General features: G+C 42.1%; 1 protein-coding gene across 3 annotated transcripts in view; it reads right to left on the bottom strand.

Annotated features, from left to right (window-relative positions):
* LOC137624387 (uncharacterized) overlaps window positions 1–15,140 on the bottom strand; it is a 212,916-nt gene that overhangs the window by 27,774 nt on the left and 170,002 nt on the right. For all 3 annotated transcript variants that reach the window (XM_068355118.1, XM_068355120.1, XM_068355119.1), the window contains exon 15: window positions 3,661–3,843. In XM_068355118.1, the coding sequence (XP_068211219.1) occupies window positions 3,661–3,843 (183 nt within the window). The remainder of the gene's footprint in view (window positions 1–3,660; window positions 3,844–15,140) is intronic.

A 15,140-nucleotide genomic window follows, 5' to 3' on the forward strand; every position in this document is an offset into this window, starting at 1 on the left:
ACCAAAAGACCCAACTCCCTGGCCAGACTCAACGTCCAATGTAGATCCTGCAGACAGCGAAGACTGGACGATGCTCTGAGAAGCCAGTCGTCCAAGTACAGGGAGGCTCGGATCCCCGATAGATGGAGGGATTTTGCCACATTCCTCATGAGCCTCGTAAACACGAGAGGAGCAGGACTGAGGCCAAAGCACAGGGCTCGAAACTGGTACCCCACATTCCTGTAAACAAACCTCAGAAACGGCTGGGAATCCGGGTGTATAGAAATGTGGAAGTATGCCTCCTGAAGGTCGAGAGAGACCATCCAGTCGCCTTCCATTAATGCTGTCAAGACAGCCTGGTAGACTTCATCATGAAGTTTGTCTTGACAATGAACACATTGAGCGCACTTGCCTCTTACGTACTCCTGCAGTGAACATGGCTGCCAGATCATTGGAGCCATCCCTGAGGGACTTGTTCCTGCAGAGAACGTGGCTGTCAGATCATTGGAGCCATCCCTGAAAGCCTTGTTTATGCATGACATAATTGTACAGCAAAACTTCAAACGCTCGAAAAAAAACTCCTAACAGGAGATGGTCTAGCTCTGAAGTCGACCATAAAATCTTGGAGCGTCTCATGGCCAGGCGCCAGGGAGAGTCTATGAGGTTTGAGAAGTCTATCTGGGCAGAGGCAGGAACTCCCAAGCCGAGAACTTCTCCCGTGTCATATCAGACTCTCTCTCTATAAGCCAGCTTAAAAGTAGGGAAAGCAAAGGCTGTCTCCCCCAAACTCCTCCTGGTGATTAACCAGTCGCCTAGCAAACGTAAAGCTCTCTTAGAAGAGCGAGAGAGCACTAGCTTATAAAACAACGGCTTCGAAGTAGCTAGGCCTAGTGTAAACTCTGACGTTTAGGCGAACGAGGAGCAGCAGTTACAAAAAGATCCGGACAAAGATCCTTAAAAATCAGCATGATTTATTTAAAGTCCATAGAGGGCTGAGCAGCTTTAGGCTCCTCTCCGTCTGACAGAGTCCTCAAGGGATTATCAGTAGGAGGGGGATCAGCAACTTCCTCATCTGAAGGAACCTTGTCCGACAATAGCCGAGTCTCAAGCAAGGGAGAGACCTGCCGTGGTGGCAATGCTTGACAAGCAGAGTCCACACGCAAAGGAGCAACAGTATCAGTCAAGGACGCTATGTCATGTAACTGCTTAAAGGACTGACCAGTAACAACAACAGGTGCGGGAGGACGTTCGACGTCAACTCGAGACTGCCTTGACTGCTTAGACTGAGCAGTCAAAACAACTCTTGACTGCGGTGCTTGACGCTCAACGTCAAAACAAGTCAAATATGCTGGTTGGTGAACGTCCTGAACGTCAACAAGAGCAAGCGGCAGCGGCTGAACGTCCACAAGCGGCTGAGAGTCAACACGGGACTGCATCGAGTGAGGCTCTACAAAACACGATTGACGTGACTTTGTAACGTCAATGTCAACAGGACGAGCAAAGGCTCGTTTGGGCGGCTGACGGCCAAGATCTCGATCAGCTAAGCGGCGAGGATCATCGTGAACCTGCTCAACAGAATAGTCCTCCATAAGAGAGGCAAGCTTATTCTGCATGTCTTGCCGTACAACCCATTTAGGATCAACGGGAATGGTTGCGGTAAGAGACGAGGGTAACGTCTGTGACTGCAAAACCTTGCCTACAAAAAGACTCTCGGAGCCTGTGTTACGCTTTTGTTTAGGCGGCGAGCAGTCTTCCGATGACTGCATAGGGTCAGAGCTGTCCTAATGGCTACAAACAGGACGCTGGACCTGTCCTGAAAGGACTGACTTTCGCTTGAAGGGCCTCGAAACCTTGTACCACGGTTTCTTATGCGAAAAGCCTTCGGATGACGAGGAGAAAATAGTCTCGCTCGTCTTATGGTAGGGGCGGTGTTGATGAGACACGCCTGAAACCATAGAGGGAACGTCTGTTCGCTGATCAAGTCCTCTCGAACCCATAAGTCGTACGACATTACTTCTCCCCTGGGCTTGGGAGCTTGCAAGAGGTCTCGGACTAGGCGAACGACAGGCACGAACAGACGAACCCTCGGTCGCAACACTGATAACACTTTGCGCAATTATCACTTTATCACTACGATTTTCTGTTTTGCACTTACTTCACTGAAATCGAATTTTTCAACAATTCACATTAGGTATGAATAAAACTGATTTCTACCTGAAGCACGCAATTCTACCCTCATCAAAAGGTTATAATTGCGAAATCAGTCGTATAATGTAAGCACATTAATACAAGCAAAAAACAGTAAACATATATTAAGATAAAAAGATCAGTGGCTGGGAAGGAGACTAAACACTAGTTCATTCAAAACTACGTTTTAAATCTCTCACCGTACAGTGCCTTGGGACGAGAATAAAAACTAAAAACGTTTTATCCTTTCTCCCCGTACAGAGACTAGGGACGAGAGTAAAAAAACTGACTCGAGAACAACGTTACTCGCTTGGGACGAGAATAAAGATCGGAACGTTCTCTCTTCCTCTCTCTCTCTCTCTCTCTCTCTCTCTCTCTCTCTCTCTCTCTCTCTCTCTCTCTCTCTCTCTCTCTCTTGATTTCGCACCGAAGAGAAGAGCCCACTTACCTTTCGTCAATAAACAGGTTATTTGACCAAAGGAAAAAACTGAAAGGTTTTTCAATTAACAAGTTCCTTTAAAATAGTATTTAAAACATTTAAGTTTGAAAGAAGAATGAACAAAACGTCAGAATCGATTTACTCTTTCTGCAAAGTGAAACCGTGATTCTCTCTCTCTCTATCGTAACGATAGAGCGCAAACTGCGTAGCATAAATAAACTAAACGTTAGTTCATCTTTGAAACAGTACGAATGCTATTCAAAGAAAATCTTTCATAAAATATCTACTAAAAAATATTCATATAATAAGTTTTAAATCATTTGCTCTGTAAAAGTTATTTACGATTGAAAGGGCTCAACGTTGTTTAACTTCGGTTTCCAAGTTAGGACCGCCTACTCTCGGATTAGAGGAGGAATAGGAAAGGTCGCATATAAACAAATCATTAAAATTTATCTTGATGTTTATTATAAATGGAAAGCTAATCGAAGAGGCCTAATAAAGGCGGTTGAGATATAAAATATATAGAGGAAAATCTATAATTAATTTATAACGTGATAAGATATTGCTAAAAGCCTAAAACACACTTCCGTACTAAGGGAAGGGTCGGCCATTTAAAAGTCAAAGAAAGTCCAAAAAACAATCCAAAGTCATCAAAAATTAAATCTATCCAAAAACGAGTTCAAGATTTAAGTTGAAGATAAAACACCTGCACTGCGAAAGCTCAAACCAAAAGGAAGTTCTTCACCAAATATGTTGAGAAAACTCCAGGTTATACAGCGAGTATTGATACGTCTTGTCGTTAAGGCCGACAGAGAAAAATTTTGGGTCTGTTTACATGTATATGCGGTATCTGGCCGATAGTTGGCGCTAGTGGGCACACCCGCAACCTTCATAGCGATCGCTCGCGAGTTTTTGTGTGTTTTTCTGTCGAGCTGCCGGAGGCTCAGCTATTATATATTCACCGGCTAAGTTAAATACAGGTGTATTTAAAAATATATGTTCACTTAAAATTGAACAGCATCAGAGCTAACAAATAACAATTACCATTCTCTTACCTTTGATTTTGGCAAATTCGATGAGGAAATTATGACCATGAGTCTCAATGAAATTGACAATCGAAGGTCCATCATCAATAATAAGTGCCTTAAGTCTATCGAGATTGACATTCTTGCTTCTCTTCCCTTCGGCCATCCAGTTTATAACTGCCTGAGGTGTTCCAACCAGTATTGTTGCTTTTTCTGTGAATTAAGAAACACTTGCTTTTATCGAAAAGATGCTTTTGGGCTACTTACATGAGTTTAACACTTTTGACTCACTGATCTGGTTAAGGGGTCACTAAACTGAAAAATCCAAAAAAATTATATTTTAATTATAAAATAAATTTTTGAATATACTTACCCGGTGAATATATAGCTGCAACAGAGTTGCAGCTATATATTCACCGGCTAAGTTAAATATTTAAAAAAGCATTTTGGAAAAAGGCAATATTTCCAAAATTTTAACATTAAAAACTCACAAGTATGGAAAATCTATTTGAGTGCTTATAATAGGTTATAGAGATGTTTAAAGAGACAGAGTTGTAACCCTTTAAAGAGTGGGTGTGATACTTTCGAATGTATTCAACTCTGTAATAAAGATTGTATTTGCTCCTTCTACAATTGCTGGTTAGGTCATTATATCTTGTATAAATGGTGGTTAATGACAATTTTTTTCTCTTAGTACATACATATACCAAGGCACTTCCCGAATTTTGGGGGGCAGCCGACATCAAACAAATGAAACAAAAAAGGGGACCTCTCATCTCTACGTTCCTCCCAGCCTGACAAAGGACTCGGCCAAGTTCGGCTGGTACTGCTAGGGTGCCACAACCCACCCTGCCCCGTTATCCACCACAGATGAAGCTTCATAATGCTGAATCCCCTACTGCTGCTACCTCCGTAGTCATCCAAGGCACCGGAGCAAGCAGCAGGGCCTACCGGAACTGCGTAACAATCGCTCGCCATTCATTCCCATTTCTAGCACGCTCTCTGGCCTCTCTCACACCTATCCACCTATCACCCAGAGCTTTCTTCACTCCATTCATCCACCCAAACCTTGGCCTTCCTCTTGTACTTCTCCCATCAACTCTTGCATTCATCACCTTCTTGCAGACAGCCATTTTTCATTCTCTCATGATGGCCAAACCACCTAAACAAATTCATATCCACTCTAGCTGCTAACTCATTTCTTACACCTGTTCTCACCCTCACTACTTCGTTCCTAGCCCTATCTACTCGAGATACACCAGCCATACTCCTTAGACACTTCATCTCAAACACATTCAATTTCTGTCTACCCATCACTTTCATTCCACACAACTCCGATCCATACATCACAGTTGGTACAATCAATTTCTCATAAAGAAATCGCTTTACATTTATACTACTCTCTTAACTGCCCCCAACACTTTGCATCCTTCATTCACTCTCTGACGTACATCTGCTTCCACTCCACTATTTGCTGCAACAACAGACCCAAAGTACTTAAACTGATCAACCTCCTCCAGTAACTCTACATTCAATGTGACATTCAACCTCGCACCACCTTCCCTTCCCGTACATCTCATAACCTTACTCTTACCCACATTAACTCTCAACTTCCTTCTTTCACACACCCTTCCAAATTCTGTCACTAATCGGCCAAGCTTCTCTTCCTCGTCTGCAACCAGTACAGTATCATCCGCAAACAAAAACTGATTTACCTCCCATTCATGGTCATTCTCGTTTACCAGTTACAATCCTTGTCCAAGCACTCGAGCATTCACCTCTCTCACAACTCCATCAACCTACAAGTTAAACAACCACGGTGACATCACACATCCCTGTCTCAGCCCCACTCTCGTCGAAAAACCAATCGCTCACTTTATTTCCTATCCTAACACACGCTTTATTACCTTTCTAGAAACTTTTCAATACTTGCAACAACCTTCCACCAACTCTATATATCCTCATCACATTCCACATTGCTTCCCTATCAACTATATCATACGCTTTCTCCAGATCCATAAACGCAACATATACCTCCTTACCTTTTGCTAAATATTTCTCGCATATCTGCCTAACTGTAAAAATCTGATTCATACAACACCTACCTCTTCTAAAACCACCCTGCACTTCTAAGAATGCATTCTCTGTTTTATCCTTAATCCTATTAATCAGTACTCTACTATACACTTTTCCAACTACACTCAACAAACTAATACCCCTTGAATTACAACACTCATGCACATCTCCCTTACCCTTATATAGTGGTAAAATACACGCACAAACCCAATCTACTGGTACCATTGACAACACAAAACACATATTAAACAATCTCACCAACCATTCAAGTACAGTCACACCCCATTCCTTCAACATCATCATCTCTCACACCATCCATGCCAGATGCTTTTCCTACTCTCGTTTCATCTAGTGCTCTCCTCACTTCCTCTCTTGTAATCTCTCTCTTATTCTCATCTCCCATCACCGGCACCTCAACACCTGCAACAGCAATTATATCTGCCTCCCTATTATCCTCAACATTCGGTAAACTTTCAAAATATTCCGCCCACCTTTTCCTTGCCTCCTCTCCTTTTAACAACCTTCCATTTCCCTCTTTCACTGTCTCTTCCATTCTTGAACCAGCCTTCCTTACTCTCTTCACTTCTTTCCAAAACAACTTCTTATTCTCTTCATATGAATGACCCAATCCCTGACCCCACCTCAGGTCAGCTGCCCTCTTTGCCTCACTTACCTTGCCCTTTACTTTCACATTTTTCTCTCTATATCTTATGTCAGGATGCCTGAAAACTTTAAATCATTCATTCTCTATATCTTTCATACTTCTCTACACTATTACTCTGCAGCCATTCTTCAAAAGCCATCTTTTTCTCTTCCACTTTTACCTTCACTCCTTCATTCCACCATCCACTGCCCTTCCTCATGCTGCCTCCTACAAACTTCTTGCCCCATACATTACTTGCAATCCCAACAAAAATGATATTTTAATTATAAAATAAATTTTTGAATATACTTACCCGGTGAATATATATAGCTGCAACTCTGTTGCTCGACAGACAAAAAACTGTAAAAAACTTGCCAGCGATCGCTATACAGGTTGCGGGTGTGCCCATCAGCGCCAACTGTCGGCCAGATACCATACTCAATGTAAACAAAGACTCAATTTCTTCTCATCCCACTGCGTCTCTATTGGGGAGGAAGGGAGGGTCGTTTAATTTATATATTCACCGGGTAAGTATATTCAAAAATTTATTTTATAATTAAAATATTTTTAAATATTTAACTTAGCCGGTGAATATATATAGCTGATTCACACCCAGGGTGGTGGGTAGAGACCAGTTAAATATGTTTACATCTTATGAGCTAAGAGTTTTTATTTCATTTTAGAAGTTATCAAAATAACAAAAACAAAATAAATAGGTACCTGGTAAGGAAGTCGACTTAGACGATTACTCTGCCTTATAAGTACGTCTTCCTTACGGAGCCTCGCGATCCTCTTAGGATGCTGACAGACCCCTAGGAGCTGAAGTATCAAGGGCTGCAACCCATACAACAGGACCTCATCAAACCCCTAATCTGGGCGCTCTCAAGAAATGACTTTGACCACCCGCCAAATCAACCAGGATGCGAAAGGCTTCTTAGCCTTCCGGACAACCCATAAAAAACAACATTTCAAGAGACAGATTAAAAGGATATGGAATTAGGGAATTGTAGTGGTTGAGCCCTCACCCACTACTGCACTCGCTGCTACGAATGGTCCCAGTGTGTAGCAGTTCTCGTAAAGAGACTGGACATCTTTCAAGTAAAATGACGCGAACACTGACTTGCTTCTCCAATAGGTTGCGTCCATTATACTTTGCAGAGATCTATTTTGCTTAAAGGCCACGGAAGTTGCTACAGCTCTAACTTCGTGCGTCTTCACCTTAAGCAAAGCTCGGTCTTCCTCACTCAGATGTGAATGAGCTTCTCGTATTAACAATCTGATAAAGTATGACAAAGCATTCTTTGACATAGGCAAGGATGGTTTCTTAACTGAACACCATAAAGCTTCAGATTGGCCTCGTAAAGGTTTAGTACGCTTTAAATAGAACTTAAGAGCTCTAACAGGGCATAAGACTCTTTCTAGTTCATTGCCTACGATCTCCGATAAGCTGGGAATATCGAAAGATTTAGGCCAAGGCCGAGAAGGCAGCTCATTTTTGGCTAGAAAACCAAGTTGCAGCGAACAAGTAGCTTTTTCCGACGAAAATCCGATGTTCTTGCTGAAGGCATGAATCTCACTGACTCTTTTAGCCGAGGCTAAGCATACCAGGAAAAGAGTCTTAAGAGTGAGATCTTTCAGGGAGGCTGATTGTAACGGCTCAAACCTGTCTGACATGAGGAATCTTAGTACCACGTCTAAATTCCATCCAGGGGTAGCCGAACGACGCTCCTTGGTGGTCTCAAAAGACTTAAGGAGGTCTTGCAGATCTTTATTGTTGGAAAGATCTAAGCGTCTATGCCGGAAGACCGATGCCAACATGCTTCTGTAGCCCTTGATAGTGGGAGCTGAAAGGGATCGTCCTTTTCTCAGGTATAAGAGAAAATCAGCTATTTGAGCTACAGAGGTACTGGTCGAGGATACAGAAACTGACTTGCACCAGTCTCGGAAGACTTCCCACTTCGATTGGTAGACTCTAATGGTAGACGCTCTCCTTGCTCTAGCAATCGCACTGGCTGCCTCCTTCGAAAAGCCTCTAGCTCTCGCCAGTCTTTCGATAGTCTGAAGGCAGTCAGACGAAGAGCGTGGAGGCTTTGGTGTACCTTCTTTACGTGTGGCTGACGTAGAAGGTCTACCCTTAGAGGAAGACTTCTGGGAAAGTCTACTAACCATCGAAGTACCTCGGTGAACCATTCTCTCGCGGGCCAGAGGGGAGCAACTAACGTCAACCTTGTCCCTTCGTGAGAGGCGAACTTCTGCAGTACCTTGTTGACAATCTTGAACGGTGGGAATGCGTAGATATCCAGATGTGACCAATCTAGGAGGAAGGCATCTATATGTATTGCTGCTGGGTCCGGGACTGGGGAGCAATAGATTGGAAGCCTCTTGGTCAGCGAGGTTGCAAAGAGATCTATGGTTGGTTGACCCCAAGTGGCCCAAAGTCTCTTGCACACATCCTTGTGGAGGGTCCATTCGGTTGGAATTACTTGCCCTTTCCGACTGAGACAATCTGCTATGACGTTCAAGTCGCCTTGGATGAACCTCGTTACTAGGGAGATGTCTTGACCTTTTGACCAGATGAGCAGGTCCCTTGCGATCTCGTACAACGTCAGTGAGTGGGTACCTCCTTGTTTGGAGATGTACGCCAAGGCCGTGGTGTTGTCCGAGTTTACTTCCACCACTTTGCCTCGAAGGAGATACTCGAAGCTTTTCAAGGCCAGATGAACTGCCAACAGCTCCTTGCAGTTGATATGCATGCTCCTCTGACTCGAGTTCCACAGACCTGAGCATTCCCGACCGTCCAGTGTCACGCCCCAGCCCAAGTCCGATGCGTCCGAGAAGAGAACGTGGTTGGGAGTCTGAACAGCCAGGGGAAGACCCTCTCTTAGGTTGACATTGTCCTTCCACCAAGTCAGACAAGACTTTATCTTTCCGGAAATCGGGATCGAGACCGCCTCGAGCGTCTTGTCCTTTTTCCGATGAAAAGCCAGATGGAATTGAAGAGGACGGAGGTGTAGTCTTCCTAGTGATACAAATTGTTCCAGGGATGACAGCGTCCCCACCAGACTCATCCACAGCCTGACTGAGCAGCGTTCCTTCTTCAGCATCTTCTGGATGGATAGCAGGGCTTGATCTATTCTGGGGGCCGACGGAAAAGCCCGAAAAGCTAGACTGTGAATCTCCATCCCTAAATACAGAATAGTTTGGGATGGGACCAGCTGCGACTTTTCCAAATTGACTAGGAGTCCCCAATTCCTTGGTCAGATCTAGAGTCCACTTGAGATCCTTCAGACAGCGACGACTGGAAGAGGCTCTGAGAAGCCAGTCGTCCAAGTACAGGGAGGCTCTGATCTCCGATAGCTCGAAACTGGTACCCCACATTCCTGTGAACAAACCTCAGAAACGGTTGGGAATCCGGGTGTATAGGAATGTGGAAGTATGCCTCCTGAAGGTCGAGATAGACCATCCAGTCGCCTTCCATAAATGCTGTCAAGACAGCCTGGTAGACTTCATCGTGAAGTTTGTCTTGACAATGAACACATTGAGCGCACTTGCCTCTTACGTGCTCCTGCAGTGAACATGGCTGCCAAATCATGGAGCCATCCCTGAGGGACTTGTCCCTGCAGAGAACGTGGCTGTCAGATCATTGGAGCCATCCCTGAAAGCCTTGTTTATGCATGACATAATTGTACAGCAAACCTTCAAAGGCTCGACAACAGCTGTGAAGTTGACCTGTAAAATCTTGGAGCGTCTCCTGGCCAGGCGCCAGGGAGAGTCTACGAGATTTGAGAAGTCTATCTGGGCAGAGGCAGGAACTCCCAAGCCGAGAACTTCTCTCGTGTCATATCAGACTCTCGCTCTATAAGCCAGTTTAAAAGAAGGGAAAGCAAAGGCTGTATCCCCCAAACTCCTCCTGGTGATAAACTAGTCGCCTAGCAAACGTAAAGCTCTCTAGGAGAGCGAGAGAGCACTAGCTTATAAACAACGGCTTCGAAGTAGCTAGGCCTAGTGTAAGCTCTGACGTTTAGGCGAACGAGGAGCAGCAGTTACAAAAAGATCCGGACAAAGATCCTTAAAAATCAGCATGATTTAATTAAAGTCCATAGAGGGCTAAGCAGCTTTAGGCTCCTCTCCGTCTGACAGAGTCCTCAAGGGAATATCAGTAGGAGGGGGAACAGCAACTTCCTCATCTAAAGGAACCTTGTCCGATAATAGCCGAGTCTCAAGCAAGGGAGAGACTTACCGTGGTGGCAATGCTTTACAAGCAGAGTCCACACTCACTGGTGCATTAGTAGCGGACCAGGACGCAACGTCATGTAACTGCTTGACAGTCTGTGAACTGTCAACAACAACAGGTGCGAAAGACCAGGACGCAACGTCATGTAACTGCTTGACAGCCTGTGAACTGTCAACAACAACAGGTGCGTGAGGACGCACAGCGTCCACTCGAGACTGCTTTGACTGCCTAGACTGAGCAGTCAAAACAACTCTAGAATGCGGAGGTTGACGCACAGCGTCAAAACAAGTCAACTCCGATTGTTAGCGAACGTCCTGAACGTCAACAGGAGCATCAGCAAGTGGCCTAACGTCCAAATGTGGCTGAAAATCCACACGAGACCGCATCGAGTGTGGTGCTAAACAACCTGACTGACGTGACTTAGCTACGCCAACGTCAACAGGACGCACAAAGGAACGTTAGGTTGGCTGAAAGCCAGGATCTTGATGAGATAAATGGCTAGGCTCAACGGACTAATCGGCAGAATAGTCTTCCATAAGGGAGGCAAGCTTATTCTGCATGTCTTGCCGTACAACCCATTTAGGATCAACGGAAATGGTTGCGGTAAGAGACGAGGGTAACGTCTGTGACCGCAACACTTTGCCAACAAAAAAGACTCTCGGAGTCTGTGTTACGCTTTTGTTAGGCGGCGAGCAGTTTTCCGATGACTGCATAGGGTCAGAGCTGTCCTAATGGCTGCAACCAGGACGCTGGACCTGTCCTGAAAGGACTGACTTTCGCTTAAGAGCCTCGAAACCTTGTTTCAGGTTTCTTATGCGAAAAGCCTTCGGATGACGAGGAGAAAATTGTCTCTCTCGCCTTATGGTAGGGGAGATCTTGGTAAGATACACCCGATACCATAGAGAGAAACGTCTGTTCGCTGATCAAGGCCTCTCGAACCCATAAGTCGTACGACATTACTTCTCCCCTGGGCTTGGGAGCTTGCAAGAGTTCCCGGACTAGGTGAACGACAGGCACGAACAGACGAACCCTCGGACGCAACACTGTAACACTTTGCACAATATCACTTTATCACTTCGATTTTCTGTTTTGCACTTATTTCACTGAAATCGAAACTTTTACTGATTTCAACCTGAAGCACGCAATTCTACCCTCATCCAAAGGTAGTAAATGCGAAATCAGTCGTATAATGCAAGCACATTAATACCAGCAAAAAAAAAAAAAAAACAGTAAACATCTTTTAAGATAAAAAAATTCAGTGGCCGGGGAAGAGAAGAAACACTAGTTCATTCAAAACTACGTTTTCAATCTCTCACCGTACATTGCCTGGGGACGAGAAAAAAAAACTAAAAACGTTTTATCCTTACTCCCCGTACAGAGACTAGGGACGAGAGTAACTCGAGAACAACGTTACCCGCTTGAACGGAACGTTTTCTCTCATCTCTCTCCCTCCGTCTCTATCTCTCTCTCTCTTTCTCTCTTGATTTCGCACCTAAGAGAAGAGCCCAATTACATTTCGTCAAAAAAACATGATATTTGACCAAAGGAAAAAACTGAAAGGTTTTTCAATTAAAAAGTTCCTTTAAAATAGAATTTAAAACATTTAAGCTTTGAAAGAAGAAAGAACAAATTGTCAGAATCGATTTACTCTTTCTGCAAAGTGAAACCGTGATACTCTCTCTCTCTATCGTAACGCGCAAACTGCATAGCATAAATAAACTAAACGTTAGTTCATCTTTGAAAACAGTACGAAGACTATTCAAAGAAATTCTTTCATAAAATATTTATTAAAAATATTCATTTAAAAAGTTTTAAATCATTAGCTCTTTAAAAGCTATTTACGATTGAAAGGGCTCAACGTTGTTTAACTTCGGTTTCCAAGTTAGGACCGCCTACTCTCAGGAAAGGTCGCATATAAACAAAACATTAAAATTTATTTTTTATGTTTATTATAAATGGAAAGTTAATCGAAGAGGCCTAATAAAGGCGGTGAGATATAAAATATATAGAGGAAAATCTATAATTAATTTATAACGTGATAAGATAATTACTAAAAGCCTAAACACACTTCCGTCTAAGGGAAGGGTCGGCCATTTAAAAGTCAAAGAAAGTCCATACTCTCTTTGTCACCAAAAATTAAATCTATCCAAAACGAGTTCAAGATTTAAGATGAAGATAAAACACCTGCACTGCGAAAGCTCAAACCAAAATGAAGTACTTCACCAAATATGTTGAGAAAACTCCAGGTTCTACAGCGAGTAAAAGTACGTCTTGTCGACACGTCGACAGAGAAGAAATTGAGTCTTTGTTTACATTGAGTATGGTATCTGGCCGACAGTTGGCGCTGATGGGCACACCCGCAACCTGTATAGCGATCGCTGGCGAGTTTTTTACAGTTTTTTGTCTGTCGAGCAACAGAGTTGCAGCTATATATATTCACCGGTTAAGTTAAATATTTAAAATTTGCTTTTACTAACTTTCACTCCTCCTCTAAATTACTAGTTTCGCTTACTTTCACTTCGTCATATGCCATTTTCAACCTTTCTTGATATTTACTTTTTACCCCCCGTTTTATTAGCTTTTCAACCCTCACTAGCTCCTTTTTACATCCACCTACTCTAATCCCCCACTCTTTTGCTACTACTAATTTTCCTTCCCCCCAAAAATTATCAGACATACCGTTAGCCATACCCCTAAACAAGTGCACGTCTTTCAATCTTCCAAACATTCTTTTAGTTATCAACACATAATCCATTAACGCCCTTTCTACCACTCTTACCCATGTATACTTGTTTTTATCTTTCTTTTTGAAAAAGCTAGAACTTAGTAGAACCACTAATTGATCAAGGAAATTAGTAACATCTCGCTTCCCTTGAAGAATGGTACTTGTAGTTTTGCTCCTGAAGTGATCTGTTATTTTCTGTTAATTACGATTGCTTTGGGAATTTTTAAGTTTCCTTTTGGCATATACTGTGCAGTACAAAATTTAACCATGGACTCCTGTAAGTTCAGACAGCCAAAGGTAAGTTCTACAAGGAAGCAAGAAAAGTTACAGAATAAAGTGACAAAAATAAAATTTATGATGCTATAAGAAACCAAAGCAATAAAGAAGAGGCAAAGACAAGAAAAAAAAAAAAAAAGAAAGTTCAGGAAGAAGAACGTACCACTGCTGAAGAGGAGTGACTTACAGTCCCGGAATGACACTACTTTCATAGTGCTATTTGTTTTATGTTGATGAGTACCAATGGTGAAAGGGAAGGCACCTACCACTGCTGGATTAAAAAAACCTTCTCCAATGCTTTGATGCCCTGATGACACCTCAAAAGTGACACAATTAGCCGGCAAAGGTGCAAAAATGAAATCAAGACAAAAATTGCAGTTGTGTCAAGAAGCAACCTCATGGTAAGTTGGAGCCCATAATTAGTTATTCAAATTTTTCTGAATGATTTATTAGTTGCCCGCAGTATCATTATTGTTGGTGTGTTATAAGTATTTAAAAACTTTAAGTCTAAAGCCAAAAACTAGTTTTTCATACTTCAAATATTCATAAAAAATCAAGTTTTTCACATAAAAACTTGCAACTTCTTGGAGATCTTCATATTAGTTGTAAATATTTAGACATTGTTTTTGTTTTTTTGACAAATTGGAAATTAACTGTGTCATTTGGAATTAAATAAAGACAAATCCTAGGTTTCCAGGACATCATTCTGGGTAGCCATCTTGTGAGCATGATATTTTGTTATATTTTTAGAAATACCCAAAAAACTAAAATTTACTGTTATTTGTTAATATTATGTTTAAGTAAATCCATGAAAAATTTTGTCTTTAACACAAATAATAATGCAAGTAGGATATCTTTAGAACTGTTTTTTATTTTTTAAATATGACGTCACAGTGTTATTTCAATATGTCATGCCGACACAATATTTGTATTCATATTCAACATAAACCACGAAAGTGTTGAGTCAAAATATCAAACTATTCATTGATAACACAACCCATGAGACATTGTAGACTTCCTTAAAAATTATGGCAAATGTAAAATTAAAAGTTAATCATATTCCTAAAAAAACTTTTATATGGTTGATTTTAGGGTCAACCTAAAACCTTCTTACTTTAGTCACTAAACATACCAAGATACAGATAGTGACATGAATTCTCAAGTAACCTGGGCAAGATTACCCCAAAACTGTGGCCTCACTATGTAAGCCTATACTTAGTTAATACTATAGCATATATTCTAATGATAGCAGGGTTAAAAAAATAAGTCCTAATTATTTCTACAATTACCCTTGAATTACAAGCAATAAATTCAGAGCTTCACAATCTTAGAACAAATAAAAATTAAAGATAGATAAATTACCTCTCCACATTAACTTTAGTCTTTTGGTCCAGACACAGGATTAAGCCCATATTGCCACTGTTATTACCTGCATGAGTTGGACCAATTAATTGACACTTACATAATATACATTTGAGATTGAACAACTTGATACTAATAACATCTTTACCCACTATCCCTTGATTGTGGTCAGAAACTGTACGATTGGCCTTGAT

Source organism: Palaemon carinicauda, chromosome 31, assembly GCF_036898095.1.
Source record: "Palaemon carinicauda isolate YSFRI2023 chromosome 31, ASM3689809v2, whole genome shotgun sequence".
In the NCBI taxonomy this organism is placed as follows: domain Eukaryota; kingdom Metazoa; phylum Arthropoda; class Malacostraca; order Decapoda; family Palaemonidae; genus Palaemon; species Palaemon carinicauda.